The sequence below is a fragment of the Rhinoraja longicauda genome, chromosome 36 (genome assembly GCF_053455715.1).
Source record: "Rhinoraja longicauda isolate Sanriku21f chromosome 36, sRhiLon1.1, whole genome shotgun sequence".
Lineage (NCBI taxonomy): Eukaryota > Metazoa > Chordata > Chondrichthyes > Rajiformes > Arhynchobatidae > Rhinoraja > Rhinoraja longicauda.
The window spans coordinates 18,753,092-18,780,779 of NC_135988.1; the positions used below are offsets into that span (position 1 = coordinate 18,753,092).

At 42.3% G+C, this 27,688-nt stretch overlaps 1 protein-coding gene across 6 annotated transcripts in view; it reads left to right on the forward strand.

Annotated features, from left to right (window-relative positions):
• Positions 1-27,688, forward strand: part of LOC144610402 (2-oxoglutarate dehydrogenase complex component E1) — a 65,973-nt gene that overhangs the window by 20,945 nt on the left and 17,340 nt on the right. The window contains exons 3-14 of one of the 6 annotated variants that reach the window (XM_078429036.1): positions 1,461-1,649; positions 3,930-4,029; positions 12,478-12,522; positions 16,290-16,405; positions 18,451-18,605; positions 19,006-19,152; positions 19,957-20,047; positions 20,694-20,873; positions 21,958-22,086; positions 24,424-24,603; positions 25,677-25,829; positions 27,134-27,236. In XM_078429036.1, coding sequence (XP_078285162.1) covers positions 1,461-1,649; positions 3,930-4,029; positions 12,478-12,522; positions 16,290-16,405; positions 18,451-18,605; positions 19,006-19,152; positions 19,957-20,047; positions 20,694-20,873; positions 21,958-22,086; positions 24,424-24,603; positions 25,677-25,829; positions 27,134-27,236 — 1,588 coding nt within the window. Of the gene's footprint in view, positions 1-1,460; positions 1,650-3,929; positions 4,030-4,141; positions 4,245-12,477; positions 12,523-16,289; positions 16,406-18,450; positions 18,606-19,005; positions 19,153-19,956; positions 20,048-20,693; positions 20,874-21,957; positions 22,087-24,423; positions 24,604-25,676; positions 25,830-27,133; positions 27,237-27,688 lie in introns of all 6 variants that reach the window. The other 5 variants (XM_078429035.1, XM_078429039.1, XM_078429041.1 and 2 more) reach the window with 5 other exon arrangements.

The window sequence follows — 27,688 nt, forward strand, 5'->3', positions numbered from 1 at the left end:
TTGTTGCAGCCTGCTCTCCAAGTCCTCCACCTGTAACCAGGAACGAGCTGAGAGAGTTGACAACAAGTGGCGATCAGCTCCATATCCACACATTTCATAGGCCAGCCAACCCTGGTCCAATGTGCCAATGCACAAGTCTCAGCAGAAGCATGGGTTTGTTGCCAAGAATCCTGACCAAGACATTCAGTAATCCACTGGCAAGAGCTCACATCTGTTCTGGCTAAGGTCCAGTAACTTTGCACAATTTAAATTTCAGGGTGAGTTTAGCTTTGTATGCATTCTTTTGTTTATTTTTCAACAAGCTTCTTTAGGAAAAGAGGGAAGTGTTGAGGTGGGTCAGTGACACAAGTGAGTTTGGTGCAATGTGTCTAATTGTTAACTTGCATGAATTGGCACCTCTTAGCTTAAAATAAAATCTTCCCAACTCTTCCTCCCACTGTATTCTCAATTGTGGGCAGATGCTTACAATCGTTAGTCAAACTTTCTCTTGCTGTATCTCTCCTCCCTTCCTCGGCCCAAACCCTCCCTTACAAAACTTTACATGGAGAATCCTCTCTTTTATGCCCTTTTTGGTGATCTCTTATCTCCTCTTGCATGACTCAGCAGGTGCTGTCTGGTATTTATTATGTATGAAGGAACTGTAGATGCTGGTTCAAATCAAAGGTAGACACAAAATGCTGGAGCAACTCAGCGGGACAGGCAGCATCTCTGGAGAGAAGGAATGGGTCTCGATCTGAAACGTCACCCATTCCTTCTCTCCGGAAATGCTGCCTGTCCCGCTGAGTTGTAACAGCACTTTGTGTCTATCTTGCATTTATTTAACTTCCTTTTTGGAGGCTTTACACATCTCCTTTTTGGCACACACTGCATTCTCTCTGTAATCGCCTTAACTGCAGCAATTACTTTGCAAAATTCAAATGTCAAAACTGCTTTATTGACTGAATCATAGCAAAATACTTTTAAAAAGTCTGCTGATTATAGTCTAATCTTGCAGACATGGGACTACAAATATCATAGAACACAAAGTGCTCGAGTGTCTCAGCGGGCGGGCACAATCTCTGGAAGATATGGATAAGTGATGTTTCGGGTTGAGACCCTTCCTCAGACTGATCTTGATCTTGTTTGATCTGCCTAAAGTGGTGAGATAAATACTGCAGCATTGCAAGTTTGAAGGGTAAATGAGCGACCTTTTACAGTGCTGGCTGTCACTGATGTGGAAACAGGTTGGGGAATAGTGCCTTATGAGACTACTGTCTTTGGTTTGCGTGATCACAAGGGTTCAACTGGAGCATGTAATTATTGGGTCCAAACTCAACTTGTCCCATGCAGTAACAGCTGTAATACTGGTAGTTAGATTTTTCTTGCTGTTAATCTAGATATTTTTCTCATTTAACTTTAAAAATAAAACGTCTTCCTTCTGAATTTTTGGAGCCACCATGTACTTGTTTTTGTTTCCATAGTCTTGGGATGTGTTTTTTCGGAACGCTAACACAGGAGCAGCACCGGGCACTGCGTATCAAAGTCCTCCCCCACTGGGTGCCAGTCTGGCTTCCATGTCTCAAGCCCAGTCCATGGTAGTTGCACAGCCAAATGTGGACAAGTTAGTGGAGGATCATCTGGCAGTACAGTCCCTCATCAGAGCTTACCAGGTAATCAACTGGGCACCATTCAACGGGATTTGTTTTGTATGCTGTTAACGTTCATCAGATGTATTCTATCATTGTATATTTTACGGGCATTCTGCACTCTCCCACTTTCTCATCCACTCCCTACACACAACGTTAAATTTAGAGGCCAATTAACCTACAAGCCCAAATGTCTATGGGATGTGGGAGGAAACCGGAGCACCCGGAGGAAACGCTTGCAGTCACCGGGAGAATGTGTAAACTCCACACCGAGGCCAGGATCGAACTCGGGTGGCTGGTGCTGTGAGGCAGCAGCTTTATCACCTGTACCACTGTGCCTCCCAAGTTGGCTTTTACCTTTTGAATATTTGTCAATAAATAAAAATATACTTCAAATGACATCTTTCTCACCAATGGGATTCCTTTGCGAAACTATTGTTAAAGAACTGCTTGTGTTGTGCATTGACTATGTTTGTATTTGATTTTAAAAATAGTTTGGGTTGGTTGCTTTAACATTGATGCTTTGAACATTGCTTCCCTACACTTTCAGGTAATCTTTACAACCAGAGCAAGGGTAAACACCATCTGTAGATGTTTGTTTTACCTGCTGTTCTTTCCAGGTACCTCTCAATGAATAGTTTGCGTTCTCCTTGAAATCATGAAAGGGTCGATACCCCGAGAAGTCCAGCAGAGCTGGTGCTGCAACACTAGGTTTCTCACATGAGCGTGATATCTGACACATTTACCGCGATAAAGAAAATATTGAGATCCATTTGTTATGCTAATTTTATTTATATTTGAGGTGGGTGTATGGAACGAGCTGCCGGAGGAGGCAGTTAAGACAGTTACTATCGCAACGTTTAATAAACATTTGGACAGGCACATAGGAAAGGTTTAAAGGGATATAAGCAGGCAGGTGGGACTAGTGTAGTCGGAATGGGCAAGTTGGGGCAAGTTGGGCCGAAGGGCCTGTTTCCATGCTGAATGACACTGATGCTATGATTTGATTATAATACCGGCCTGCAATGAAGTTGCTCTATTGCAGTAAAACTGTCCTCAAGAATGTGGTTGCCCAGAGGAGCAACAGAGAGAACAGGGTCACACAACATTGAAACGGGTCCTTCAGCCCAACTTGCCCATGCCAACCAAGTGCTCTATCTACACTAGTTCTACCTATCCACCTTTTGGCCCAAAATCTTTCTAAACCTTTCTCATCTATGATGGGTCCAAAAAGGTCGAAGAGGGCAGAGCTGTAGAAATCAGGCCAGGTGGGCTGAGGAATGGTTGATGGAATTTAATGCAGAGAATTATGAGGTGTTGCATTTTGGAAAGTCTAACAGAGAATGATAGGGCTCTGAGGAGTGTTGTAGAGCACAGAGATCTAGGATTTCAGGTGCATGGTTTCTTAAAGGTGGAGTCTGAGGTAGATCGGGTGGTCAAAAAGGCTTTTGGCACATTGGCCTTCAGTCAGAATATTGAGTATAGAGGTTGGGAGGTAATATTGCAGTTGTATAAAATGTTGGTGAGGCCACATTTAGAGTATTGTGTTCAGTTCTGGGCACCATGTTATAGAAAAGATGTCAAGCTGGAAGGGTACAGGGAAGATTTCACAAGGATGTTGCCAGGGCCAGAGGGTCTGAACTACAGGGAGAGGTTGATTAGGCTGGGACTCTATTCCTTGGAGCGCAAGAGGATGAGAGGTAATCGTATAAAGGTGTATAAAATCATGAGAGGAGTAGATCGGGTAGACGCACAGAATCTCTTGCCCAGAGTAGGTGAATCGAGGACCAGAGGACATCGGTTTAAGGTGAAGGAGAAACGATTTAATAGGAATCTGATGGATAACTTTTATATGGAACAAGCTGACAGAGGAGGTAGTTGAGGCAGGGACTATCCCAACATTTAAGAAACAGTTAGACAGGTATATGGATAAGACAGGTTTGGAAGAATATGGGCCAAATGCGGGCAGGTGGGACTAGTGTAACTGGGACTTGTTGGCCGGTGTGGGCAAGTTGGATCGAGGGGCCTGTTTCCATGCTGTATCACTCTATAAGCACCATCAGAAGTGAGTGCAGGAGATGCTCTACGTTTCAACAGCTTTTAGATTAAATCTATATAATTCACTTTAGTTAACATTATACACGTCGTTTAAACTCTCTAATTCTGTGTATTGCAGTGTAGAATTGCAGAGGCTTGCAATCCAGTCTAAGTGATCTAATGAAGGTACTTGTAATGTGTAAGTACTTTTGTCGTACCTCAGCAAAGCATATTTGTTCTTGAATATTCTTGTTCCTTAATTCGCAGGTCAGGGGTCATCACATCACTAAACTTGATCCACTTGGCATTAATATAGTAGATTTTGATGAGTCTCGTACTGCTTTTCCTGTTGGCACCTCCAACCTTGGTGAGATGTTTTAAAATTATGAGTCTTTTTGAAAATATGTAAATTGTTCATTTTCCTCCCTTCCCTCTCTTTTCCCCTCTTCTCCGTTTTCTCCCCCCTCCCCATCTTCTAGATCCGAGGACATCATGTTGCACAGCTGGACCCTTTAGGAATTCTGGATGCGGACCTGGAAGCGTCCGTTCCAGCTAACCTAGCCACTTCCTCAAACGGACTTGGTGAGGGCTATCGAATGGATGGCATCCCTCTGTTTGAGCACCTCTATCTAGTTATTTTTTCACGCTAGAATTTGGGCTTTCAGTTTTGGGCTGTGAAAATTGCATGAACCTCTGAACCTTCTCGTCACTTGTTCTGTAAGCTGGCTCTGATTCCAAAATACTGACTTCTGCAGGCTGTACATTGAACAAAGGCAGCACCTAGGTGGGGCCCTGCAACATGGTGCTTTGTCCAAACAATATCTCCCGCTTCCCATGGCCAGTTTGCCCTCAAAAATATGCATATTGTTCGCCCTCTCCTCAAAGCTATTAAATATAAATTATTCTTATGCTGCACAATGCTTCTGAACTTCATTCCAAGATCTGCTGCCTCTCTTGGCTCACTCTTGCACGATTAGCCATGATAATCAGCACTGGAGGTGGTTTTGGAGATAACAAAGCCTCTTCATCTCTGCTGCAGTTGTAAATGTGTTAACTTCCACGACATATCTAATGGAAATTTTAATTTGACTCCAGTCTTTGCTGCACTGTTAAAGGTGTTGGGTTGTTACTGGGGTCCAGGCATGCCCACGTAATATACTTCTGAAGCTTTCCTCCTGGTAGCTACTCTAAACTGCTTTGGTGAATCTGAAGCATTTGGAACCAGGGGTAACTGAGTCTGTTACCAAGATGGATGCATGTTCTTTCTAGCAGAGACTCTACATCACGTCTTTCTGTTCCTGCTGCAACATCCTTGACTAATTGGATACAACTTCTTTCTTCTTTTGGCCCTGTTTGATAGTGGGCAGTGCTAGTTTATGCAAACAATTGCAGTTTCTGAGACGGTCCTACCTAGGTGATCTTGAATATGCCTGAAGTTAATGTTAGCTGTTATTGGGCTGGTGTCACCTTGATACTTTGTACAGGTGGAATCTCAAAAACTTCAAAGCCGCGTACAGAAATAACATTTCAAAATGTGGCTGTGGTAATGTTTTCCTTAACTTTTCTGTGGCACTCTTAATCCTGGAATGATTTCATTTTAATCCACGTGTTAATTTGATACTGCGCACTAATCTCTTAATTGCCATTAACCGTAGAGGTGAGATTATTTCTGCTGATTGTGCTTTCTCTCAATGTCAAACGGATGCCTTGTTGTGTCAACACATTGTTCAATTGGTTGCCATTGACACGCATTGAGAGGAACAGTTTGCTTTGTGTCCTTTATCTGCTTTTAGGACCTGGATACATTTTTAAGAAGATTGATTTGTTCAGTACTTTCAATTTGCCCATTTCAATTTTCTTCTAACCCTCCTGAACACAGGCCTACTTCCTGTCATAACGAAGGTCAACGTTGTTGAAGAACGTGCTAACCATTAGCTGTTCTGTTGCTCCGAAATGAGTGGGGAAGGTAGAAAAAGCAGACACAAAATGCTGGAGTAACTCAGCAGAACAGGCAGCATCTCTGGAGAGAAGGAATGGGTGACGTTTCAGGTCAAGACCTTTCATCAGACTAGTCGGGGGAAGGAGAAACTAGAGATATGGACGATGATGAAGAGAGATAAAGAACAATGAATGAAAGATATGCAAAAAAGTAATGATGATAAAGGAAACAGGCCATTGTTAGCTGTTGGGTGAAAACGAGAAGCTGGTGCGACTTGGTGGGGGAGGGGAAGGAGAGAGAGGGAATCCCAGGGTTATTTGAAGTTAGATAAATCAATATTCATACTGCTGGGGTGTAAGCTGCCCAAGCGAAATATTAGACGCTGTTTCTCCAGTTTGCATTTAGCCTCACTCTGACAATGGAGGAGACCTAGGACAGAAAGGTCAGTGTGGGAATGGGATGGGGAATTAAAGTGTTTAGTAACCGGGAGATCAGGTAGGTCCAGGCAGACTGAGCAAAGGTGTTCAGCAAAACAATCGCCCAGGTGGATGGTGAAACTATTGTGACAATACATTGCTTAGCCGACCTTGTATGAACTGGGACCAAGTCTGCTCTCTGCAACTCAAGCTGGAGGCAATAACAAGGAATCTCCACAAAGCAGTGATTTTATGCTCTTGATCATCCCATTAAACAATGGCAGCAATGGAGTTCCTTCGGCGGATATGCTGCAGGTGTGAGTGCCACAGAGGTGGTCTCTTTCCTACTGGTATCTAACAGTTACAGCCAAGCAAAACACGGTCGGGTGGAAGATCAATTAGAGTGCAGCTTGACGAGTTCCAAGATAACGAGGGAGGCAGCTCTAATGAACTGGTTAACGAGCATCATTGGCAGGTGTTAGGGCGAAGGCATAAGGTGCCTGCAAAGCTGCAGCATGTACGAAAATCATTGTTCAGGCTCGCATCCGATGCATATAACAAACACTCAAAACAAGGAACTGCAGATGCTGTAGTAACTCGGCGGGTCAGGCAGCATCTCTGGACATTATGGATTGGTGACGTTTCAGGTTGGCACCCTTCTTTAGATTGATGTAGAGCCCCAACCCGAAACATCACTTATCCATGTTCTCAGAACTGCCTGACCCGCTGAGTTACTCCGGTATTTTGTGTCAATTTTTATCAACAAATAAACATTCTTAACTCTTCCTTTTTTGTGAATTGAGATGATATGTGGGGGAAACATTTATTTACTAAAGGTCAATAGGGGCGCTTAATTGCAAAGTCCTAAAGTCTCTTTCCTTAATTTTGTGTTACCGTCGGCAAATCTTGATTTTTAAGACTAGCCGTAGAAGTGAAATGGACAATGATATACTCTGTAGCACATCGTCATTTGGCCCTCTGCACTTTTAAAGAGGCATCCAGTTAGTTCCCTGCCTTACTCTTTCCCCTTAATTACTGAATTTGCTTCACACTCTTAGGAAATGCAGGTTGCCTGTCATCTTGAATATCCTCTGTCTCTGGAAACACTTTTCCATCATTGACTCCCTTAGAATCATTTGAATTTGTTTTAATGCTTCAGGGTATTCTGAAAGGGATATGAAAAATGCTATATGAATACCACTCTTTATAAAGCCCATATTTTGTTACCAGAGTCTTGGTCAATGGGAATATCCCTATATCGGACTGCCATTGCAATCTACAATGTACAAGTCCTGTACAATACTTTGGACATTTTGCTATATTTAGGAGGCTAATTGTTGCTGTTCTGGGGAGAATGATTCTGGTCGTCCTTCAAGAAAGACATCCAGTTCCTTTTACACACATCTCTACAACTCCAGACCTACCAAACGAGTTAACTCTTAATCGCTTCCTCAGTTCAAGGTCATTTGGAGAAGGGTAATAAGTGCTGACATTGCCAACAACATCCACATTCCATGCGTTATTAATAATAATAATACCAAATTCTCTGGTCTCTCCGTGTATATTGAAGGGTTTTATTCTGAAGTCATCTTAATAAATCTCTGCCTTCTCTAGACATCTTGACGGCATTCGAAAAGTGCAGTGACTGGATTTTGCTGCAGTACATCAGCTAAGAACAAATCAGTGAAGGATTATGAAGTATTATGAAGGAAAACATTAACTTCTGGGGAACAACAGTGCACCCTTCCAACTGGTCTAAAACAAAATCCTTTCACCAATGCACTCTTAATGTAATTTAGTGTTAACCTTCCCACTTCCCTTTTAATCCTATGGTTTTCAAGACTGCTACAAAGTCTATTTTTTAGTAACCTTTGAAAATCCATGTAGAACTCAATTATACTACCCTCGTTTCCTCTGTTACTTGATGAAATTTAACAAAAATAGTCAGGCACTATTTACGGTCCTCCCCCCCCCCCAAAAAAAATGGGAGTGTAAAATTTAGATTTCTTCAGTCCTTTGTCAACTTGAAGATTTTGATATTTTGATGGGAGCTCCTACAATTTTCATCCTTGCATTTCTCAGCAAACAAAAATATATCCAATTAACCCCAGCAGACTTTAAACTTGAAGCATTGTAAACCTTTTAATGGCCCCCTATTCCAATTCTCTCTTGCAATAAAAGTTAGCACCTTTTATTGAAGATGTGCAATAATTGATATTTAGCAATCACCTGTACACACAGTACACTCCCAAGTCCTTAATCTTCCCAATCTAATCTACATTTTTGTCTTCAATTTTTTCAGATCTCACTTGTACATTTTCAAATTTATCTATGTTCTTGCGTTAATATATCTAACATATGCCAAAGTTCCTATTTTATTTTTCGTTTTCTTATTATTATCCAAGTGCTTTCAGTTTAAGATATTTAAAACTGCAGTATTTGTACAAAGCAATACAGTTTATAATTTTTTTAATAAAACAATGTTCATTGTTTCCTGGAAGGTTATTGAACACAGTACTAGAAATAATGGCCACAGCACTCAATTGAATCTTTTTGGCTCTTTGGAGATGATTCAATATCGTTTGTGATTATTAAGCAAATTATTTTTTGCCCTACGAGGAAAAATACTAAACTGTGGTTTTGCCTGGCCACTTGGCTAGTCTTTAAACCTCAAAATTGTTCCATGTCCTGTCCTGAATCAACAGCTATTGATCTGTTCCCGGCCCTGCTTTGTTCTGGCCTTTTCTTACCTCCAGTTCCCTTCCCTCTACTTTCAGTCTGCAGAAGGATTCCGACATCAAACGTCACCCGCCCTCTTTCTCCACAGATGCTGCCTGACCCGCTGAGTTACTCCAGCACTCTGTGAAATGTCACCTATCCATGTTCTCCAGAGATGCTGCCTGACCCGCTGAGTTACTCCAGCACTTTGCTGCCTGTCCCGCTGAGTTACTCCAGCTTTTTGTGTCTGTCTTCGGTTTAAACCAGCATCTGCAGTTCCTCCCTGCACGCTTTGTGTCCATCTACAGCTTATTGGCAATCCATCTTCATGTTTGTGGCATGCTCTCTTGTGTGAAATAGTTGGCAACTTTGCCTACATACACCTAATGACACCACTTCAAAAGTAACTCATTGTATGTGGCACGCTTGGAAATAGTTCTGAGGTACCTGATAAGACTGTATAAGTGTGGTTGCTTGGTTGTATTGTTTCCAAGTTGAAACAGGAGTGCAGTGATGATCAGAGTGAAGTGTGTATGTAGCCTTTCACAGAGCAGAGGTGATGTGCTGCGGCAATGGACTGCTGTCCTTGTCCACGTACCGGGGAAGAACAATGGAGGGCCCGGCGTGAGGGAGGTGGGGGAAGAACAGTGGACAACGGGGAGGGAGGGGGAACAAAGGACAATGGGGACTGTTGTGAGGGAGCCGCTGTGAGGGGGGGGGGGGAGGAAGAACAAAAGGAGGAGCCGGCGTGCTTTGTCGGCACTGCACGTGGCCGCTATTTGTATACATTGGGTATGCAAGCAAAGAATGTCACTGCCTAGTCACATGTGACAATAAAGCATTCCATTCCATTTGCAACTGCGCTGCTCATTTGCAGTAATGCTTTAACTGGACGTTGAGCCAGTCCTGCCCTTGTGGAGTTCCAGCATGTTCCAGGTCTGCTGCATGTCACAGACTGTCCTTGGCCTGCAGTCCATTGTCAGTATTTGTTTTTAGTCTTTTTCAGATATCAGAGCAAAAGAACACAATACATAAAAAGTTGCTTATTAGACTAATTACAGAAAACCAAATAGTTTTTGTTGCTTCTTGCAGCTGTTGATAATGCTCCAGAATTTCTAGAAGAGCATATTTTGAAACAAGCCTGGTTTGTTTTATTGCTGACGTCACTGAGGCTGTTGTCATCAGACAACCTCTACAGCCTATTTTGTAGATCATCATGAATGGAATCAATGAACTATTACTTCACCGGAAGAGACTGTTTGGTCCTTTATGTCTGTGCCAACTCTTTGAGTAATCCAGTCAGTTTCTTTCTTTCCTCTTAGTGCAACAGCACTTTTTAAAGTTTAGAGAGATGCAGCATGGAAACAGGCCCTTTGGTCCACCAAGTCCACACCGACCATCGATCACCCGTTCATACTAGCTCTATGGATCTCACTTTTTTGCACACTAGGGATTATTAACCTCCAAACCCGCATGTCTGGAATGTAGGAGGAAACCGGAGCGCCCGGAGGAAACCCATGTTCAAACCCTATTCAAACTTTTGAAATTTGTTCTTGAATTAATTTCTCCAACAACTTCGATTCTATATATTTTCTTCTATAGCACCTTTCATGATCCTGCAATGTCCCAAGGGTACTGTAGGCTATGAAATATTTTGGAAGTGGAATCACTGATTTGATTTTTGCAGAAATCTAGCATTGTTTAATACCGTGCTCACTTCAAACTCATTATTATGAAAAGATCAATCATCATGACAGTCGTTGCCCGAATTTCACTTGTAGCTTGGGAGAACTGCAAACATATTTGCCCTTCCTAAAAGGAATTTCGTCCCATTTCTAGTTAAACGTGAGTTAGGAATTACGCGTTAAGTTTATGCTCGATGCATTCCACAGTTTTCATGTCCTTTACTGCAGTACAAGAGAGAAATGAAAAGTCTCCCTGTTTCTCATGGTTCCTGCATGGTTTCAGGTTCTGCCGGTGGACTGAACCTATAGCAGCATAGCCTATATTTGGCACATTTCTTTCCTTTTCGGGTCTTGTTTCCCAGACACGGGTAAATAACCAGCCCATTTTTAATCGCATCTTAAAACTATTCTGACTGCTGGAGTGGCAGATCCATCACTTGGCCATTCTGCTGGAAATTTATCACCACCTTGTTGCAGGAAGCTTCAATGTTTGGCATTCATCAAACCTTCACAATCTGGGGTGACTGTTTAGTTCTCTGACCCGTTGGACTTGGAGTTCCTTCATGTGGACTGTCGGAGATAGAATTAGATTAGTTTTTCTCTTTATGAAATTGATTTTTTATGTACATTGGGAAAAATAGCTGTTGGTGGTGGTTAAAGAATTGTTCAGTGGTGTTTGTCAACTGTCACACTAAATATGACACCGATTTATCTTAAACTCTCACAGTTTAGGATTGATTATAAATTAATCTGCTATTTGACAAATGCAACAATGACAAGCTGCACAGAGACTTCAGGTGGAAAGAAGCCTTTCTCTATCGCAGTCTGCCAAAGATTATTCCTTTGGTAACCAGTGGGTCAGGTTAATATTTTTCCCTGCCACTTGGCTGAGCTGCTAATGTCCCCACATCCAAGCTTCTATCTCTACATTTTTTTTAGCTTCACCTGGTTAAAAAATGGAAGGCAGTAAAAGTAGTGTTCTATTCCTACTCTGTGGTTTGTAAAGCTTTACACACCAATGCATGAAGTATTTGAGTGGAGGGGTCACGGTGAACCTTGCTTTGTGGATGTGTAGAGCTTGATAATTTGGATACTAATCTGTGACTGTGCGAGTAGCAAACTTCGTTCTCATCCATGACGCGCCAAAGCCTCTGCCCTAGAGCATTGTCGTATAGTAGAACACATGATCCATTTCTTCAAAATCACTTTCATTTAATCTCATTCTATTTTACTGCTGCATTATTAATGCTGTTTGATGCAGTTAAGACCCAAACAGGGATCAGCATCTGAATCTATACTGAAAGTATATAAAAACTGTGTAATTAATGATGTTTAGAAATTGTAATTGTTAAAATTCTAATTTCTTTCTCTGATGTCAATGAATGCGATCATTGACATTGCATACATTGACATTGGATGTCAATGAAGAGAGTAGGAGTCGTTTGCATTTTCCATGATGTACATTTGACCAACCCACAGGATCAGTTAAGACTATGCCAATGCTGAGATTGTAATCTAACTCCTTGAGCTCTAACCTGTTAAATTGGTCTTTATTTTTTAAACCCACACTCATTCAATTTTCTTAAGCATTGTGGGTTTACAATTAAAAGCATTATTCTGTAATAATTTGGTCTTGAACTCAAAAGCTTAATATAGTGAGCCCAATTTGGCAGCAGAATTATCATTACCATGTTCCTAATGTACATCGATTAAGCAAGGCAACGCATACAGATTGCAAAATATGTGTTCAGTGCCTTGAGAGCCATTCCCCTTACATTTCCAAAATTAATTATCAGAGTTGCCAACCCCCGAATACCCCTAAAGTTATTTTACTTTTATTTTAGTATTTTGCTGTTGATCCATTGGTGTGTTTACATTGCATCAGCAATCATGAAATCGCAACTAATTTAATTTGTCTTGTGTTGCCAAAGGCTTAATTGCAATTATTCAAATAATCTTTGATCTTTTGCTTGTGACACCTTCTTATACTGTTTCTTTTAAACTAACTGTTTTGCTCGCTGTTCTGTTTTGTCTGTTTCTTGCAATCCTACCCATAGACATCGCGGTCTGCAAGGAACGTCTGAAAAAGTTGACGGTAGGAGGTAGGCAGACGCTGGTGGTCTTGATCTTCAGCCAGTTATATTTTTGTTTTTCAGCTTTCTAAATCTTTTTTTTGAGTAAGACTTGTGTTGTGCGGTGGGAGGGCACAGTAGTTGTGTTCAAAATTATTTGTAGTTTCCCGGGATCTGTTGATCAAAATGTACATAAATCTGATTTCAAAATCATTGATGTCATGGTAAGGTTCGAGGCTTTTGATAACTTGTTAACCTCTGCCAGGAATTTGCTTGGGCCTTCATCGCCCTTTGGTGGGGAAGGGGAATAAGCTGCATTTTCTTTAAAAAACTAAGTTAGTCTTTTCTGTTAAATAGAGACAAAGTCACGGTCTCAGCTTTAGAAAAAAAATTGATCTTAAATACTCAAAATGCACAGAATAAAAGGGACGAACAACCAGAGATGTAGAATAATGAGCGCACAGTGTAACACTAATTAACAATTGCTATCAACAGAATTTGCAGTGAAGACTATAAAAATGCATGTACTATATTAAAAAGGTAAATTCTTTCTCTCTCAGCTCCCAAGTGGTGTTTTGGTTATCCATTTCCATAACTTTCATCGTACTTTGGTTTGGGAATTTGTTTAAGTTCTGTTTTTTCAAAGCTCAAAAGAACACCAATCAAATAGTACCGTGCATGGCAAAAAGTGGACAAATTCTCACCCGTATCATGACATCTCTGACTTGTAATCAATTGCATTATATATTTTGTTAATTAAATTCTTCCATTTGACATTAGTTTATTGAAAATTAATTGACATAATAAATGTGTAGTACAAAATATTCTTTGTAACCAAATATCAGAAGTGTAAATACTGAGTTTGATTAGATGGAGTGGAAAGACAAACTTGTTGTCAGAACCTTATGTTATTTGCAGAAGTGGCTCGATACAATTTTCCATAACATGCCTATGAAATGCCTTGACAATTGTAAATATGCTGAGCACATTACGTGGAGGGAGTGTAATGTGACGTTTGTTTCCAAGATTATGTCTTCCAAAGCAAATTGTTTTCCATTTCCCAAAAAGGTGTTTCGTTTTGCTCAGAGGCTGCGGTGAAATCCTTCAAATAGCCTGTCATTTGTTGCATCTGTTTATTTCTGATGTGGTGACGTTGGTCTCGAGTCAGTAAGGTTGTTTAAGGTTCTTTGACCGTCAACTTATGATACAAGTATCTTCTGCTTTTTAAATCCCAATTTTTTCTTTTGCAAATCCTGTTGATCCGATTTGGAATCCCAACATATGCAGATTAGGAAATGCATTTCTGGTTAACTGCAGGGATTGCAAGGAGGCTGTTTGGCCCATCAAACATATGCTGGCTATCAGAGTTATCTTATCAGTCCCAATCCTCCATTTACCAATTCTCTCTCACGTACCCATTGACTTTACCTTAACTCCTTCGCCACCCACTTACATTCAGGCTAATTTACAGTCACCAATTAACTTACCAGCCAATATGTCTTTGGGCAGTGAGAGGAAACTGGCATACACAAGAGAAACCCATAGAGTCACAAGGGGAAAGGATACCAGCTCATAAACAGCACCTGCGGTCAGGATCAAACATCGGGCACTGGAGCCGAGGCGCCAGAAACGGGTCTGGAAATCAAAGACTCCAGGTTTTGAAAATCTGACATTAAAAAATCAGAAAATGCTGGAAACACTCAGCAAGTCAGGCAGCATCACTGAAAAGTGCAATAGATACTATTTTGGGTCAAGGGCTCTTGGAAGGGACTTTGACCTGAAACATCAACTTTGCTTCTTCCCCACGGATTAGTTGACCTGCTGTGTTTTCAGCATTTATTTTTTTTGCTTTAACGTCAGGGAAAGATCTGATTGGCATTCACGCAACATGATATATAATCTCCCATGACTTGATCTTTTATGACATTTTTAATAAATTTGTCTTGCCACTAAACTGGGGACTTGACTCACTGTGGCCTTGCCCATCATTAAATCCTTTCCTGGGATGTACAAGTGGCAACCTCCCGTTATTTGTTCTCCCTTTCTTTCTTTTATTCTGTTCTATTCATTTTAAAATGATATATTTTTTGACATTGAGTGTTGTGCAAGTTTCAGTACATGATAAAAATAGCTGGGCAGCTCTGGCAACAGCTCGATAGATTTTAAAACATTTGTTTCCAATGTTAAGTGTGTCAGGGCAAGGCAATTGTTTTCCCCAAGATATCTGCTTCTACGTAATGTTAATTTATATATATATTGCAACTTTAATCAGAGGCCTGCACACGGCATGTTTCACAAGTGCCTGTGGTCACTTTCATCAGGATTATCACAATGGCTCTGATTCAAATCCACACCATTCTTCTCCAAAAATCTGGATTAGTGTTTGATAATGCAGTGTGATTCATGGCTGTTATTGAAAATCATTCTAACTGAAATCAGGATATCACACAACTATTGAGGATTTAACATAGAATCAATACTGCTCAGAAACAGGCCCTTTGGCCCAACTTGTCGTTGCCAACCAAAATGCCCCATCTAAGCTAGCCTCCTTTCACCCATACCTTTCATATCTATCTTAACTGTCCAAATGACTTTTAAATGTTATTGTACCTGCCTCAATGACTTCTGGCAGCTCATTCCATATGCCCACCACCCTCTGTGTGAGAAAGTTGTCCCTCATGTTTGAATTAAATCTTTCCCCCTTCATCTTAAACTCATGTCCTCTAGTTCTTGATTGTCCGACCCTGGGGAAAAAGGACAGTGCATTCACCCTGTCTGTGTCACATAAGTTACACTACTTTACCTGACTAATTCAGTGTAACAAAACTCAATGACCTGAACTTCCCAGCATGTTTGTTGTTTCTCTTTGGTGTCCATAAGAGAGTGCAGTGCTCAACGCTGTTCTGAAGCTGAGAAGCGTGGTGGTGCAGCGTTACACTGATTGACCTCCGGCTTTTGGGAGGTCTTTTGCAATGTATCTGTCTGGACATTGTTCAGTTTGTACGTTCACAGTGTTTGTCTTTTTTGAAAGACCCCTTCAATGAAATTTGAATGAAGAGTGTGTGTAAAAAAAAAAACATGTAATCAATTGTCACTATCATGTTCTGTCTAAAAAGATTTACTTAAGTTTAAGTGGATAGAAGAGTATCTGTGTTACACTCTGAGTTTTGCTGAGTTACTGCACTAATCCCTAGGTGCATGTGCTTGCTTGGGCATTCACCATTGAGTGAGGAGAGCTTGTGTGTTCCCCTGTGCATGTTTGGTGTATAAGTCTGTGGTTTACCTATTTGTGTCTGTTTATGGAATACGTGTGTGGTAGATAGTTTTGTAAGATAGTTATGAATACTAAAAATTAACTTTTATTATTCTTGTTTATCCCTTCTCACTTTCCTTTCCTTGTCTCTAATTGTGTACACTAATGTATCTTTCTCCATGGTGCTTCTTCTTTCTGTTTAAAATCTATAAATTAAATGAACCTCATTCTTCATGAATGCATCTTTTCATTGCCTTCCACTTGTTTCACCTGGCCTCTTACCTGCTTACACGACATATTCTAACGTTGATGCCTTCTGCCATTGCTTGTGTTTGCAATATTTATATTGCACTTTTAATCTTCATTTCCTCTGCAACATCTTTTGTTATCGACTTGCACTGCATGCTTTTTGCACTGCCCTGCTGCACCTCCGTGTTCATTTCTTACTTCCAATTCTTGGACTGTGTTTGCCGTCACTTCCTCTCCATGCTGCTCTTTGCATCTCTGTGTCCTCGTGTCATGTTTCATGGACAAAATTGTGCAGCATTTTATGGCCTAGATGAGTCTGATCTCGACAAAGTCTTCCACTTGCCCACGACTACCTTCATCGGAGGCAACGAAACCGCCCTTCCACTTCGGGAGATTATCCAGCGAATGGAGGTACGTGAGCTAACTTAATCAGTGGCTTTTGTTGTTTGCTTTCCTTCTGGATGTATGTACAAAGTTTATTAGTATTTATTTGGCCTTCAGCCAAACTTATTTGTATTACAGGACATTTCATTTATAAAGGAAACCTGTGGTGTGAGCCTGTGCAGAGAAATGGAGTAACTCAGCGGGACAAGCAGCATCTCTGGAGAGAAGGAATGGGTGATGTGACGTCTCAGTCTGAAGAAGGTTCTCCACCTGAAACGTCACCCATTCCTTTTCTCCAGAGATGCTGCTTGTCTCGCTGAGTTACTCACGCATTTTGTGACTACCTTCGATTTAAACCAGCATCTGCAGTTCTTTCCTACACAGAGAAATGGCTTTCTGTAAAACATAGACCCGCAGCAGGCCCTTTGTGTCGCGATGCGTTTTGGCATCAGCAGGTTTCCTTGCATCAGAGCTGAATATAATACTGAGGTCATTGGCATTTCCACAGAAGTAGTGCCCATTTCATTCACAGCCAAGAAAAGTACTAAATACCTCTAAATAGCAGCCAGCTTTTCACTTAGTCATGCCAAGTATAGCTTTGCTTTTTCCTTTAAGAAAATAGAGCCTAAGTAGGCAATTGGATGGCTTTTTGTGCTGTTTATCACATCTATCTTGTTCTCTAGGATTAAGGAGACAGATCTGTCCTTTTTAAATGTTTCTTAAACCCTTGCTGGCTTATTTATTGACAAAATCTCTGCTACCATCCAATCTGCTTCATGCAAGCTCTCCCCCATGTGTTACATAGAATATAGGAGGCCATTCGGCCCTTTGAGCTAGCTCCACCATTCAATATGACCATGGCAGACCATACAAATCCAGTGCCTTGTTCCTGCATCCTCCCCAGATTATTTGCTCTCTTTAGCCACAAGACCTGTACCTTGTTCCTTATTGAATATAGTTATTGTTTTGCCTTCTGCAGTGGAGAATTCCAAATGTCCTAATTGGCATATCCTCAGTCTTTGAGTTGCAATCCTTAATTCTGGACTTTCCAATCTTGATTGCTGATTCAAGTCTACGGAGTTCTGTCAAGACTTTATAAATTATTTGTTCTACCCTTCTGGCCTCCATGGTGCTTTGGAAGTTTCCTTAATCTTGTCAGCCAGTGTTTTCTTTGTGTTTCCCATTCTATCCTTTCCCCTTCTGATTTCAGTTTTTAAATATCATCCTATGTTTTGTATTTCTATAGAAATATCCTTTGTTGCAGTTTTAGTTCTCTGTGCCTGTTGTATGCGTCCTTTTTATAATGTACTCCCCAACATCCCTTGATGTTCAGAGTTCCTTTTCCTCATGTGGGTACATATTGGCCTTGAATTTTCACTCTTTCACTTCTTTGGCTATTGCACATTGGATGTGGCCCTGCCTGCAAGTAGCTCATCCCCATCTAATTTAAACGTCTCGTGTTATTGGAATCGACAAGTAAGAGAGAAGAGGTCGTCGGAAATAAGTAGAGGAATGGATTATAGACTCCATGTATTAATGTCGAGTTCGCGTTCGCGGTCAGTTGGTTGACAATAATCAGAGACGGCACAGACTTTACCTGTTAGTTTATTAGAGATCTCGTAGACAGGTTTCTTAAAGCACACACAGAGTTGCGGACTCCGGGGCCAGTGGAAACGTGTCACACCAGCCTCTAGAATTAAGCCCCCTTTATTCCCCAAAACAGCAGAATTCACAGTTATTTACAAGTATCACAACCAATCAATATTGGAATTAAGTCAGTTTTCCCTTATACGGCCGAGTGTTGGAACAAAGTCAGTTTTCCCTTATAAGGTCCTAACATGATATTGTTCAAGGTTTAGTCGGCGTCTGTTTACTGTTTGTGTTCTTTATACATTGTGTTTTTCTCCTCTGAAGACGAGCTGGAACATTCTGCGGTTTGGGCTACTGATTCCAGAGAAACGTGAAATAAGATAAACTTGTTCAGGATTTGATTCTCAGATATCCGTCTACAGTCAAATTGCATGCTTTCCTCCATTCCTACACTGAGCAAATTGCCTCTTGCTTTCCCACAGATGTCTTACTGCCAACACATTGGAGTGGAGTTCATGTTTATCAATGACCTGGAGCAGTGCCAGTGGATTAGGCAAAGGTTTGAGACTCCACGTGCTATGCAGTTCACCAACGAAGAGAAGCGGACCCTGTTGGCCAGGCTGGTCCGCTCCACAAGGTATGTCCCCCAACAATCATCCTCAATGAGTCTGCCTGAACAAGAAACTTTCACACGTGTACATTCTTAAAGGCGTTTCTGCCCATTCACTGAAGGGCCTGTTTCCATGCTGTATCTCTAAAGTCTAATGTAAAGTCTAATTGGTAATCTTGTAGGGTTACTGGGTGGAGGATAATTAATAATCTTTCTTGATTTGTGGTTATCATCTGTAAAATAGGCCCTAAACTCTGAAATTATTGTTAAATTAGTTAAATTGTTGGGTTTGGTTGGATCATTACCACGGACTCATTTCAGGTGGTTTTAAGCAAGGATTTGCCTGGCTTTAAGTTAGTGGGTGTTTGCTGTCGCTTTGACAAATGGTTGTGCCTTATTGTCGTACGTTGACTGTTTTCTCTCAAAGGTTTGAGGAGTTCCTGCAGAGGAAGTGGTCATCTGAGAAGCGCTTTGGTTTGGAAGGCTGTGAGGTGTTGATCCCAGCACTGAAGACCATCATTGACAAGTCCAGTGAAAATGGTGTTGAGAATGTCATTATGGGCATGCCACATAGGTAATGCACATGTGTGTCAACTAAATCAGTTCAACCTAACCTCTATTATTTGAACACAGAAGGAACTGATAAAATGGTTGTCAAAAAGTGGCTGAATCTAATAGATTTTAAATGACTGTCACTTTTTTGGGGGGGGGGGGGGGGGGGGAATGTCATGTATAAGATGTATTTGTGTTTAAATGAATGGTTTCCCCTGCTTGTACCTCGTCAGAACACTGAGCTTGGGCAAATTATTAAAATTGATTATCATTGATCACGTTTGGCTATAATACGATTATCTCTGACAGCACAGTTGCGCAGCGGTAAAGACCCGGGTTCAATCCTGACCACGGGTGCTGTCTGTACAGAGTTTGTACATTCTCCCTGTGATCGCTTGGGTTTTCTCCGGGTGCTCCAGTTTCCTCCCACATTCCAAAGACATACAGGTTTGTAGGCTAATTGGCTTGGTAAAATTGTAGATTGTCCCTAGTGTGTGAAGGATAGTGTTAGTGGACGGGATCGCTGGTCAACATGGACTTGGTGGTCTGAAGGGCCTGTTTCCGTGTTGTATCTCTAAAACTAAAGCAATTCCATTAAAATAAGTTGTTTGCTGTAATCCCAAATATTGTAGACAGAAAGAAACTAGTCAATATTGTGCAAAATCCTAATCGGTCATTGCGTGTTTCATTATGGACCTTAGATCTTCACCTGAGATTCTTGATGTATGTCACAAGGATCTTGAGTGGAATACCAACCATCTGAATGTTGTTTGCTTCTTTACTGAGTACGGTGGCCAATTGGTTTAAACTTTTTTCCATCCCATAGAGGCCGTCTGAATGTGTTGGCCAATGTTATCAGGAAAGAATTGGAGCAGATCTTTTGTCAGTTTGACTCTAAATTGGAGGCTGCTGATGAGGTGAGTGTTTTGGGCACAGCATTTTGGCAAGTGCTGAGTGAGACCAATGTGTGCAGTACAGTATTACTTGTTTTTAACTGATCATGGTGGCGCAGCGGTAGAGTTGCTGCCTTACAGCGAATGCAGCGTCGAGACCCGGGTTCCATCCCGACTATGGGTGTGTCTGTACGGAGTTTGTACGTTCTCCCTGTGACCTGCGAGGGGTTTTCACCGAGATCTTCGGTTTCCTCCCACACTCCAAAGACGTACAGGTTTGTAGGTTAATTGGCTTGGTTTAATTGTAAATATTGTCCCCAGTGTGTGTAAAATAGTGTTAATGTGCGGGGATCGCTGGTCGGCGCGGACTCGGTGGGCTGAAGGGCCTGTTTCCGCACTGTATCTCTAAACTAAACTAAAGTATTAGATTAATCCTTTGCTAGTGCCATCGTTACTTCTTAGCAAAGATATTGGTCACCTTTACACTTCTGTAAAGGCCATCTGTTTACACAGCCAGCAGTCTCCATGCATTTGTGAGATTGTCACGGGACCTTGGAGACAACTTAATGAACTGTCTGTTGAGCTAAATGTCAATAATGATGGCTTTTTTCCCCTGAAACTTTATGTTGCCAGTATGTGATTTGTACCTTCTGGCGTTCTGTATGTGCAGGGTACTGGTGATGTGAAGTACCATTTGGGTATGTACCATCGGAGGATCAACCGTGTTTCAAACAAAAACATAACCCTCTCCCTCATGGCTAACCCATCCCATCTGGAAGCTGTAGATCCTGTGGTTCAAGGAAAGACCAAAGCAGAACAGTTTTACCTCGGTGACACAGAAGGAAAGCAGGTAAAACTTGCAACTACCAGCTTGTATGTCAGTTACATGTCCTTACCTTTGTTGAAGAGGTTTCACAGAGGGGGGGAAGCAGGGGTCTCAACCCCCCTTTCCTTCTCTCCAGAGAGGCTGCCTGTCCCGCTGAGTTACTCCAGCTTTTTGTGTCTATCTTACTTTTGTTGAGAATGGATAGCAATGTTCTTAAAAACAACACATGGATAGGTGTGATGTGGGCGATATAATGATGTCCTCACAGTGCAGCTCCATGGGAGACTGGCGTTGGGGAATATTGACTGGGGCACAACAGAGAGAACCACATGTGCCCTGGGAAAACCTGGAGGACATGCTGATAATCTTTGATGAGGCCTTTATTTTCTTTTAAAGCAGTATGTACTACTGTGCTTTTCCAAAGATGAATGTGAAATATTTACGGGAGGAGGTTTGATCACGTCTCACTCATTTGCATGAAGCTATACTCACTGCTGCCACATATCTCTGTTCGGATTTGCATTTTTAAATTAATCTGAGACTCTGACTAAAGGATTGAGTATTCCAATGCTGCTTGTTACTGTCACCAACTAGAGAGCAGTCCTGACCCACCATCTATCTCACTGGAGACCTACGGACTATCTTTAATCGAACTTTACCAGACTTCATCTTGCACTAAATATTCTCCCCTCTATCCTGTATCTAAGTGTTGTAATCATGTATAGTCTTTTTGCTGACTGTATAACACACAACAAAAAGCCTTCCACTGTACCTCGTAGGGCTGCTAACTGTCCCGTATTAGCCGGGACATCCTGTATTTTGGGCTAAATTAGTTTGTCCCCTACGGGACCGCCCTTGTCCCGTATTAGTAGGGTTGCCAACTTCCTCACTCCCAAATAAAGGACAAAGGGTGGCTGGGTGAAGTCACGTGGGGCGGTGACGTCACCTTGTCCCGTATTTTGGAGTGAGGAAGTTGGCAACCCCTGGTACCTCGGTACACCTGACAATAATAAACTGAACTAAAATGAGCTGGAAGAAATCATAATTGTTAACTGTTCGTTAAGAAGCAAGTATGGGTGGGTTAAATCTTGACGTGTGTTTGTTGCAGGTGATGTCGATTCTGCTGCATGGTGATGCAGCTTTTGCAGGCCAGGGAATCGTCTACGAAACCTTCCACTTGAGTGACCTGCCATCATACACCACCCACGGAACTATTCATGTCGTGGTGAACAACCAGGTACGTGTTGGCTGATTGTCCATGATCAAACTGTCTCCCATTGGAGGTGGAAACTAAAAACTTTGTTTATAGAGACAAGTTCACAAGTGATAGGTGTAGGATTGGGCCATTTGACCCATCGAGTCCACTCGTCCATTCTATCATGGCTGATCTCTGCCACCTAATCCCATTTTCCTGCCTTCTCCCCATAACCCTTGACACCTGTTCTCGTCAAAAACCTGTCTATCTGTCTTTAATATATCCACCTACTTGGCCTCCACAGCCCTCGGTGGCAATGAGTTCCACAAATTAACAACCGTCTGATTAAAGAAGTTCCTCCTCACCTTTTTAAAAGAGCATCCTTTAATTCCAAGGCTATAACCTCTGGTCCTAGACTTTCCCACCATTGGAAACATCCTTTCCACATCCACTCTATCCATGCCTTTCATTATTCTGTAAGTTTCAACGAGGTCCTCCCCCAACTTTCTAAACTCCAGTGAGTAGAGGCCCAGTGCTGTCAAATGCTCATCATATGTTAACCCACTCATTCCGGGAATCATGCTTGTAAGCCTCCTCTGGACCCTCTCCAGAGCCAGCACATCCTTTCTCCAATATGGGACTCAATGACCAATTAGCCTGACATACATTGTTTGAAAATTACTTGTTTAATGATGTATAATGACTGAATAACCTGCTCTTTCATTTGGTCAGACATAGAACACGGGTAGGTTGTGCCACATGATGCTGGCTGTGATTTTCAACAGTTCAACAGTTCAACAGAGCTTTATTTGTCATTCGGTACCAAGGTACCGAACGAAACTACATAGCAGTCACACACAAAAAAGAACACAAGACACATGACCCCAACACAAACGTCCATCACAGTGACTCCAAACACCCCCTCACTGTGATGGAGGCAACAAAACTTCCACTCTCTTCCCCACGCCCACGGACAGACAGCTCGTCCCCGACCGACCCGCACAGTCCCCGCAAGGGGATGGAAGTCCCCGCGGCCGAGCCGCACCGGGCGCTGAAACGTCTCGCGGCCGAACCGGGCGGTGGAAGGCCCCGCGACCGAGCCGTGCGCAGCTAAGTCCCGCGGCCGAGCCGCACCGGGCACTTTTGAAGTGGCTGGTGGAATGTCTATGGGCTTGGCCTAATTTGCAAGGGATCGGCTCCTGGAAGGGAAAGTGAACTATTGATTTGGATAGTAAAATAATTAAGCGATGATAGTAGCGATAACAGGTAGGCATTCAAACTGGCAAGTATAAGAAAATAACTGCAGATGCTGGTACAAATCGATTTATTCACAAAATGCTGGAGTAACTCAGCAGGTCAGGCAGCATCTCGGGAGAGAAGGAATGGGTGACGTTTGGGGTGGAGACCCTGGCAACATATGATCTATGCTGCAGCTGTTCACTGTATTTACAAATGACTCACATAAACAGCAACTTATCCAATTTGTCCATTGACATGCAAATTGGATGAAATCTTGCCCAGAATTTACTTCATCAACGGCAAATACAAATTCTCCACAAAGATCTGGTGATCTCTGTACCAAAACCTCTCCTCTTACTTTGCACACTTCCCCGAAGCATTGGTTTAACGGAGCTCCCTGTGTCTGACAGATGTAATGTCCTCAAGCTGGTTATTTAGTTGTAAGTGACTTTTTAAATAGTATGCAATATGCTAAGTTGAAATATAAACATTTGGTTTAAAAAAACGTGCAAGAATGATTAACAAGATTGTGTCAGTTCAAGTAGTTTTGACTTTATTACGGTGGAAAAGGTCACAAATCTAGTCATCAATCTGCTGCCTCCAGTCATTGTGCTGCTGCTTATAGACCAGGGCTGACTCAGCTCAGTATAGATGTGGTACAGCTTCTTATCTGTTTCATCTATGCATTGCAATTGGATAGTCACCATGCACTTTCACAACAATACATGCGAACAACTGCTTACCTTCCGAGAAACCCATCGGAAACCAAAAATATCATAAGTCGAAATGCATTGAATACACGTGATCACTTGGCCGGAAGCGAGCGGCGGTCGCTATGGGTCACTGCTGTTTGCACCATCGCAAAGTCAAAATATCGTGGGCATGTGAAGTTAGTTAGCCATGGTCTCATTAGTAAAACACATTCAAGTATAGAAGGGTCTCGACTCGAAACGTCACCCATTCCTTATCTCCCGAGATGCTGCCTGACCTGCTGAGTTACTCCAGCATTTTGTGAATAAATACCTTCCAGTATCCATGTACCCTGCATCTGCTCCTGTGTTTAAAGCATTTAAAAATGCCTGGGACCAGCAAGGTATCATTCGTTGTTGTAACTTGTGGTTTTGGTTATTATTTTGCTAGATCGGATTCACAACTGACCCACGTGTCGCCCGCTCCTCTCCATACCCAACGGATGTGGCCCGTGTGGTGAATGCTCCCATCTTCCATGTGAATGGTGATGACCCTGAGGCGGTGATGTATGTGTGTAACGTGGCCGCGGAGTGGCGCAACACCTTCCATAAGGATGTCGTGGTAGATTTGGTAGGTGACTGGTCATTCAGTGGGTTCACAACTTTACCGGCTCTTCACATGTTTCATCACACGACCTGGACATTGTAGCTTCACTCCTTTTTTGTTCAAACCAAGGAGGAAGTAACTCACAGCTGCACAGCATGGTTTAGTGTTGCCACTTCTCAAAGGACGGGCAAAACCTCTTGAAACTCAATCCAGTACCAAGATAAAAGTGGTTAGGAAAATAATAGGCACCAAACTTCTGTGATACTTTTAAAACTTTCCCAAGATAATCAGCAGTGTGGGTGGTTTAAGTTGTACATTTGGCGAGCCTCATATTATCAAAGGATTTCTATAATGCACTGAATGAAATTATGGGGCCTGTGAACAGCACTGAACAAACTGGGGTGGAATATAAGCACCGTCTCTACAACAATTGTTCCAAAACTCTTGACCTGATGACAACTGACAGAGTTCTCAAGTGAAGTAATTCTTGCACTGCAGAAGCCATCGTAGGGGAAGGTTAACAGCGGGAGAATGATCACTGATCATCAACAAAGAATGATGATCATCATTTACAAGAATGATCCCAGGAATGAGTAGGTTAACCTATTATGAGCGTTTGTCAGCACTGGGCCTGTACTCACTGGAGTTTAGAAGAATGAGGGGGGACTTCATTGAAACATACAGAATAGTGAAAGGCTTGGATAGAGTGGATGTGGAGAGGATGTTTCCACCAGTGGGAGAGTCTAGGACTAGAGTTGATAGCCTCAGAATTAAAGGACATTCTTTTAAGAAGGAGATGAGGAGAAATTCAATGCCACAGAAGGCTGTGGAGGCCAAGTAAGTGGATATTTTTAAGGCATAGATAAATAGATTCTTGATTAGTACGGGTGTCAGAGGTTATGGGGAGAAGGCAGGAGAATGTGGTTAGGAGGGAGAGATAGATCAGCCATGATTGAATGGCGGAGTAGACTTGATGGGCCAAATGGCCTAATTCTGCTCCGATCTCTTATGACCTAATGAACAAGCAGATGCAAGAGTAGTTTGTTTTGTCGTGTATTTAATGGTAAGCCTGAGCCCGCTCGTTGGTGTGTCCACAGGTCTGTTTCCGCCGTAATGGGCATAATGAGATGGACGAGCCCATGTTCACACAGCCGCTGATGTACAAGCAGATCAAGAAGCAGAAGTCTGTGCTGAAGAAGTACGCAGAGAAGCTGACGTCTGAGGATGTGGTGACTCAGCAGGAGTTTGAGGTTTGACGTTCACATTATCAGTCATTGCAGAATGTGGAAGCACTACAGTGCAGAGCTTGTATTAATTACACCGTGATCCAGAGAATCTCAACCTCCAGCAGTCTAAGAATTTATTTACCACTTTACCACTTTATTGAAAAATAATTATGGAAAGAAATAGCTGGCCTTAGTTAAAGTTGTCCACAAAACGTGAAGATAGACACAAAATGCTGGAGTATCTCAGCGGGACAGGCAGCGTCTCCGGAGAGAAGGAATGGGTGATGTTTCGGGTTGAGACCCTTCTTCAGTCTAAAGAAAGATCTCGACCCGAAACGTCACCCATTCCTTCTAACCAGAGATGCAACCTGTCCCGCTGAGTTACTCCAGCATTGTCTATCTTCGGTGTAAACCAGCATCTGCAGTTCCTTCCTACACAAAACCTGAGACAGTGTTGAAAAGCCATTACTGTTTTATCAGTATGCTTTGGGGAAGGAAACGTCATTCTTGCCTGATCCAGCCTCTTGTGACTGTAGAACCACAGCATTGTAGACTCGGAACATTTAAATTATTACCAAGGGTATCAGACCAAACAAGAAACAATAGATTTTTGTTTTAAAATTCCTTGTACAAAGTTTTCACTGTATTAGAAGTCACCAGGAGAGTCATTGAGTATACACCAAGGGGCAAGAACCTTCGGCCCAACTCATCAATGTCCCATCTAAGTCAGTCCCAGTTTCCTGCATTTGTCGCACGCAGGGTGGAAGGTCTTTCTTATCTATGCATCTGATTGTTAAATGCTGTTGCAGTACCTACCTCATCTACCTCTGGCAGCTTATTCCATCAAGTTGAAAAGTTGCCCCTCAGGTTCCCATTAAACCTTTTCCCTCTCACCTTATGGTTGCCGACTCCCCTCCCCTGGTTAAAAGATTCTCCTCATTCACCCTATCTGCTCCTCTCATCACTTTATTCACCTCCATTAGATTGCCCCCTCGACATCCTGCACTTCAAGCAATAGAGCCCTCATCCACCCAATCTATCTCAGGATCTTGAGTCCTGGCAACATCCTCGTAAGTCTTCTCATATACTTTCCATCTTAATGAATAGCAAATCATAACTTGGCAAATCATCCAACTTAGCAAAACTGCAACTTATCTTAGATGTTATTCCCAGCTGCAGATGTTCTGTGCGTTGGGATCTGGGCTCCTTGAGAGTCAGATCTTTCAGTCTGGAGGAATAAAGCAAAGCATTTAACACCGAGATGTAGTTTGCTACTTCTATGTTCGCTACTTCTGAAAGTATTTTTTCTTTTGCTGTTTGGTGTCTAGGAGGAAATGGCCAAATATGATAAGATTTGTGAGGAAGCATATACTCGATCCAAAGATGAGAAGATCATGCACATTAAGCACTGGCTGGACTCGCCGTGGCCGGGTAAGTGGGCAGAGCCATCCACTGTGTTGTTCTGCTGCCTCGTTACAGGCACAGAAGATCTCTTGGTAGACACAAAATGCTGGAGTAACTCAGGTCAGGCAGCATCTCGGGAGAGAAGGAATGAGTGATGTTTCGGGGTGTATCTAACAGAGATAGACAAGTTCTTGATAAGGACGGGTGTTAAGGGTTATGGGGAGAAGGCAGCAAAATGGGATTAGGAGGCAGAGATCAGCCATGATTGGCGGAGTAGACTCTGGAGAACATGGATAGATGACATTTCAGGTCAGGATCCTCCTTCAGATCTTCTAAAGGGTCAGGGCCCTTCACCAGAGGTGCTGCCTGAACTGCAGAGTTACTCCAGTATTTAGTGTCTTTGGTTATAAACCAGCATCTGCAGTTCCTTGTTAATTCATTCCTATATTTATTTGTTGGCACTGACTTGTACCACCAGT